Here is a 5,265-nt window from a genome sequence, read left to right as displayed (position 1 = left end):
TGTAATCTTAGCTGTGCTATCAACTGATCAAGGGGGTTGCTCATTGCTGCTCCAACTGGGGCCTCTGCTATCCAAAATCTGAAGCGCCTGCAAGGGAGATGAAAGGTTTGCAGATAGAAGTGTGACTTGTGACTCTCTGGCAGGTGAAAAGAAGTGGTCAACGGTACGTGTCAAAGGGCGTACGTGAAAGTCAGTGTTTGTGTGTGTGTGTGTCTGCAGTAACAAAGGAAATTACAAGCTGGAAATTAAACAATAGAGAGCACGGAACATCTGAGAGAACAGACTGGCTCTGGCCTGTCAGGTAATCAGTATGTGCTGTTCTCTTCATTAAAGTTTGAACACCCTGCTGAAGGTTGCTTGTTAGACTGAGGATTTGATTACACACAGAACAGAGCAGTAATAATCCTGTCCTCAGCTGAAGTCGCTCAAATAATGGCTCCCAACCCGGAAGCCGTGCTTACTTTCTGCCGTAGTTGGGCTTTTACCCTTTTGCTTCTTGCGTACTTCTTTTACCTTGCTGTCGGTGGAGTTATTTTCATGGCGCTTGAGCAGTCAGAGCAGGATTTGCTTGTTGCTGATGTACATGAACTTCGAGTGAGGTTTTTGGAGAAGAACCAGTGTGTGAACAAAAGCAGTCTGGAGCATTTGTTGAGGAAGATACTCTTAGCTGGTAAACGTGGAGTGGCTGTGTTAAAGGCTGACAGTGATGAGTATAACTTTGACTTTACGTCGTCGCTGTTTTTTGTTACGACTTTTCTTACAACAACAGGTGAGCCGCGACTAGCATACCAGTAGCCAGTCCAAACTGACCAGTTTTACTTGTTGAATATGGTGATTTAATGTATAAAAATTATAATTATAGGGCGCCCAGGTGGCGCAGCGGGATATTCCGCTAGCACACCAGCACAGAGTTTCCTTGGTTCGAAACTCGCCACCGGTCGGCAGGTCGCCATCTGGCGGGCATAATTGGCAGTGCCTGCAGCAGATACTAATTGGCCACCGTATCTGCAGGGTGGGGGCCAGACTATGTGTGGGTGGGTGGGTCTTCATACGCTGTGTAAGGACCCTGATTGGCAGAAGAGACGACTGCAGAATGCAGGGGTGAGAAGAGGAGGGCTGTGCACGTGTCGGAAGAGGTGTGTACAGTGACGTGCTCTCCTTGGATGCAATCTGGTATCTCTCAGCAGCGGAAGACAAACATTGAGTGTGTTAAATCGGGAGGAAAATGGAAAGAAAATGCATTAAAAAAATAATAGAGCTCCTGTAGCTCATCTGCAACAATGCTTTATGTGTTGTGCTTTCTTTAAATGATTTTCTGTTCACCAAGATAGGATAAAAGAGTGTAGTTACTATCAGCCTACACCAGTCTGGTTATTCTACAGTGATCTCTCTCCTCAACAAGGTGTTTATAGCCTTAAAGCTGCTGCTCACTGATATTTGGAGTATTCTGTGTCAATGCTAGTGATTGTTTTGCTTGAAAATCTCAGGGTATCAGCAGTTTGTGACATACTGTAACCAGTTACAGCCTGGTACCAAAAATCACGCCATGGCCAAAATTACTTGGATCACAATTGATATATCGGTATAACGGTACTTAAAATACCTCAACAGTCCGTATGACTGGCTTATTGGATAACTACATGAATAGGTGGATGTTCCAAATACAGTGGTCAGAAAGTTCTTTAAAAATGATAATGTGCTCGGGTGGCGCAGCTGAAATCTGGACCTGATATCAGCTTGGCTGGGCGTCCACACAAAAACCGTGGGAGGGAGGGAGGGCGGGAACGTCGGACAAGGTCTCTTCCCTCTGCGATATGCGAAATTCGGGACTCGTCCAAGAGCCGGCGGACAAGTTTGTGTGTGTGGGTGGGTTGTCCTCCATATACGATACGGTTTTGTGTGCAAATCCAACACTAGCAGGTGAAAAGAAGCGGTCACAGATTGGACAGGGGTGAAGGTGGTAATCGGGTTCTACTTTAAAAAAATATATATTTTCTTTATTTTCGCGTCCAGTTGCCCTATTGCGTCATGCTTCCTCTCCACCAATGCCGATCCCTACTCTGATTGAGGAGAACTAAGCTAACCCACGCCCCCTCCAACACGTCGGCAGCAGCCGTATGCATCTTATCACCTACACTTTGACGAGTGTAGGTTGTGTACGGAGAGACACACTCTGAGAGCACTCTTTTTCTCATCTCTGTGCAGGCGCCATCAATCAGCCAGCAGAGGTTGTAATTGCACCTGTCATGAGAGAGAGAGAACCCATCCGGCTAAATCCCACCCATATCTGAACAACAGGCCAATCGTTGTTCATGTGGCCGCTCAGCCTTAGCCGGCAGGCAGAGCTGACATTCGATATGATGTATTCGAGATCCCAGCTCTGGTTCCAGCGTGTGTTTTTACCGCTGTGCCACCTAAAATTGACTGAATAATGAGGGAGCATCCAATGCTTCATTAGCAGTGAAGGCAATCCCAGCATTCAGCATTTCTCACAAAAAACTATAAATATGGAGGATGAATGTGGAGCAACGAACTAGTTGTTTTTAAATGTAAATTAGCTAGCATGCTAGCGGGTTGTGCCGCCTCAACCCATTTGAATGGCCTGAGGCTAACTTTTTTAGCTCAGTAAAAGTGACAATCGCCATTATCGCTGTCTAAGTAGTGTGTCTAAATAACATGCCTTATGAGTTCCATGTCTTATTACAATCCTCTCTACTTAGGCAGCTGCCTAGGTAGGCAGTAGGCAGCAAGGCAGCTCACAAAATTTTCAGACAGACCCTCTGAGTACTTGTGTGTTACAGTCTGCAACTACATTTACAGATTGTTTGGTGTAGCCACTAAAATGCCAAAAAATGTGTACTAACACTTTTGCTGTCAACGTGCAGGTTACGGCACCACCGTTCCACTGTCAGACGAGGGCCGCTTGTTCTGTATACTTTACTGCCTCTTTGGGATCCCTCTCACTTTCATCTTGCTGTCCTCTCTCACTCATGCCCTGGTACCCAGAGTCACCCACTCTCCCATACACCACCTTCACATCCACTGGGGTTTACCCTACAACACTGCTGCAGTACTTTATTGTGGAATATTAGCAGTGAGCACAGCAACACTGTTCTTTCTGCTACCTGCTCTCGTCCTCTGTCTGCTGGAGAGAGAATGGAGCTTTCTAGAATCACTCTACTACTGCTTCATCTCGCTCAGTACCATCGGGTTGGGAGATTACCTGCCTGGGAGGACACAAAGTCGGGCGGGCCGGCAGGCACTGGAGTTTTTCACTTCCTGTGAGTCCTGTTTTCATCACATAAAGTTTATTACATTCTTTATTTGTTACTAACTGCTGATCTTGGTCAGGTTCTCAATGGGTTTGGTGCCATGTACAAACCCTTGGTGCAAGAAGACCTGGACAGAGTCATTTATCCTTTTGCCATTTACACTGATCAGCCATAATATTAAAACCAGCTGCTTGTTTCTACACCCACATTTAATCAGCTCCACTTACCATATAGAACCACTTTGTCATTCTACAATTACTGACTGTAGTCCATCTGTTTCTCTGCATGCTTTTTGTCTGCTTTCACCCTGTTCTTCAATGGTCAGGACCCCCACAGGACCACCACAGAGAAGGTATTATTTAGGTGGTGGATCATTCTCAGCACCGCAGTGACTGTAAGAGTTTTTAAATACCGTGTCCACTCACTGTCCACTCTATTAGACACTCCTATCTAGTTGGTCCACCATGTAGATGTAAAGTCAGAGACGATCACTCATCTATTGCTGCTGTTTGTTGGTCATCTTCTAGACCTTCATCAGTGGTCACAGGACGCTGCCCAAAGGGCACTGTTGACTGGATATTTTTGTTTGGTGGACTATTCTCAGTCCAGCAGTGACAGTGAGGTATTTCAAACTCCAGCAGCGCTGCTGTGTCTGATTCACTCATACCAGCACAGCACACACTAACACACCACCACCATGTCAGTGTCACTGCAGTGCTGAGAATCATCCACCACCTAAATAATACCTGCTCTGTGGTGGTCCTGGGAGAGTCCTGACCATTGAGGAACAGCATGAAAGGGGTCTAACAAAGGATGCAGAGAAACAGATTGACTACAGTCAGTAATTGTAGAACTACAAGGTGCTTCTATATGGTAAGTGGAGCTGATAAAGTGGACAGTGAGTGTAGAAGGTGTTTTTAATGTTATGGCTGATCGGTGTAAAAGTAATTTGTAAAAAATTGTTCACAGGTTACTTGCTGCTTGGACTTGTAGTCCTGCTTGTGGTTATGGAGAGCTTCTGGAAGCTGCAGCAGGTCCAGGCCTTGGTGCGTTTCTTTGTTGGTCCCTGGGTGACTGAGCTACAGGGAGTTGATCTGGATGAGCTAGAGCTCAGTGAAGGGCCAGACAGCGACAGTCCAGCAGAGGACACCCGCTACATGTCTCCTATCTCCATCATCTCACATTCTCTGCCAACAGCCAATCCTGTGGAGAAAACATTTACTCTGGGATCACTACATAGAGCAAACTTAGAGAAGAGTGTGCATCATTCATTTAATCTATCTGATATTCCAGAGTCAGATCAACCAAACAACTGAGTGGAAAGAATTGCTCCCACTTTTAATTTTGTCATTGAATGTCTCATTCTAATGTATTATAAATATACCATCTAAACACACATTAATCAGTCTGTGCACTCCTGTTTATAGTAGCTTAGCTATCACTGCAACAGAAATGCAACTTGATTCCACAGTGATGTCACCGTGTCTGTATCAAGCAGAGGCAAGCTTAACTACATTTCCCAAAATGCCTTTCTACTGCACCCTCTAGTTTACCTCCCACACTGTCTCTTGAGATTGATCTCTCTGCAAGATACCATTATCATGTTGTCATTGGTCAATTTTTTCAGATCATTTTTTTTATAAATGAATTTAGGAAAAAAAAATTATTGTTTTCTGGAACTTCACAGCCAATTTCTCATAATAGAATTCCTAAATGTGATTATTTCAATGTCAAAATGAATTTATTTTTAAAAATGTAATGCACAAAAGCAAATAAAAACCAACAAAATTACAAAATATAATGGTATGACATTTTGTAACACTAAATTCCGTGTTTTAATTAGAAAGTGTCCACTGGTGGTGCCCAGGTGGTGCAGCTGGTTCGAAACTCGGCATTGTCACCGGTCGGCTGGGCGCCATCTAGAGGGCATAATTGGCAGTGCCTGCAGCAGACACGTTTCTGCTAGAGCGGGATGACCGGACTATGTGGGTGG

The 5,265-nt window shown here is 44.8% G+C and overlaps 1 protein-coding gene across 1 annotated transcript; it reads left to right on the top strand.

Moving 5' to 3' along the window:
- The first annotated feature begins 432 nt into the window (after positions 1-432).
- Positions 433-4,935, top strand: kcnk7 (potassium channel, subfamily K, member 7). Its single transcript, XM_062993127.1, has 3 exons — positions 433-769; positions 2,886-3,281; positions 4,242-4,935. The coding sequence occupies exons 1-3, from the start codon at positions 433-435 to the stop codon at positions 4,586-4,588; spliced, it is 1,080 nt and encodes a 359-aa protein (XP_062849197.1). The 3' UTR covers positions 4,589-4,935.
- The last annotated feature ends 330 nt before the right edge of the window (positions 4,936-5,265 follow it).

This window comes from Trichomycterus rosablanca, chromosome 4, assembly GCF_030014385.1.
Source record: "Trichomycterus rosablanca isolate fTriRos1 chromosome 4, fTriRos1.hap1, whole genome shotgun sequence".
Taxonomy (NCBI): Eukaryota; Metazoa; Chordata; class Actinopteri; order Siluriformes; family Trichomycteridae; genus Trichomycterus; species Trichomycterus rosablanca.
The sequence above is the reverse complement of the archived record's forward strand: the minus strand, read 5'-3'. Positions and strand labels throughout refer to the sequence as shown.

Excerpts from the sequence above, each read along its gene's own strand:
- kcnk7 (XM_062993127.1), top strand. The coding sequence starts at position 433 with ATGGCTCCCAACCCGGAAGCCGTGCTTACTTTCTGCCGTAGTTGGGCT. Across the intron at positions 770-2,885 it reads GACTTTTCTTACAACAACAG|GTTACGGCACCACCGTTCCA; the intron begins GTGAGCCGCGAC and ends GTCAACGTGCAG. Across the intron at positions 3,282-4,241 it reads ACTGGAGTTTTTCACTTCCT|GTTACTTGCTGCTTGGACTT; the intron begins GTGAGTCCTGTT and ends AATTGTTCACAG.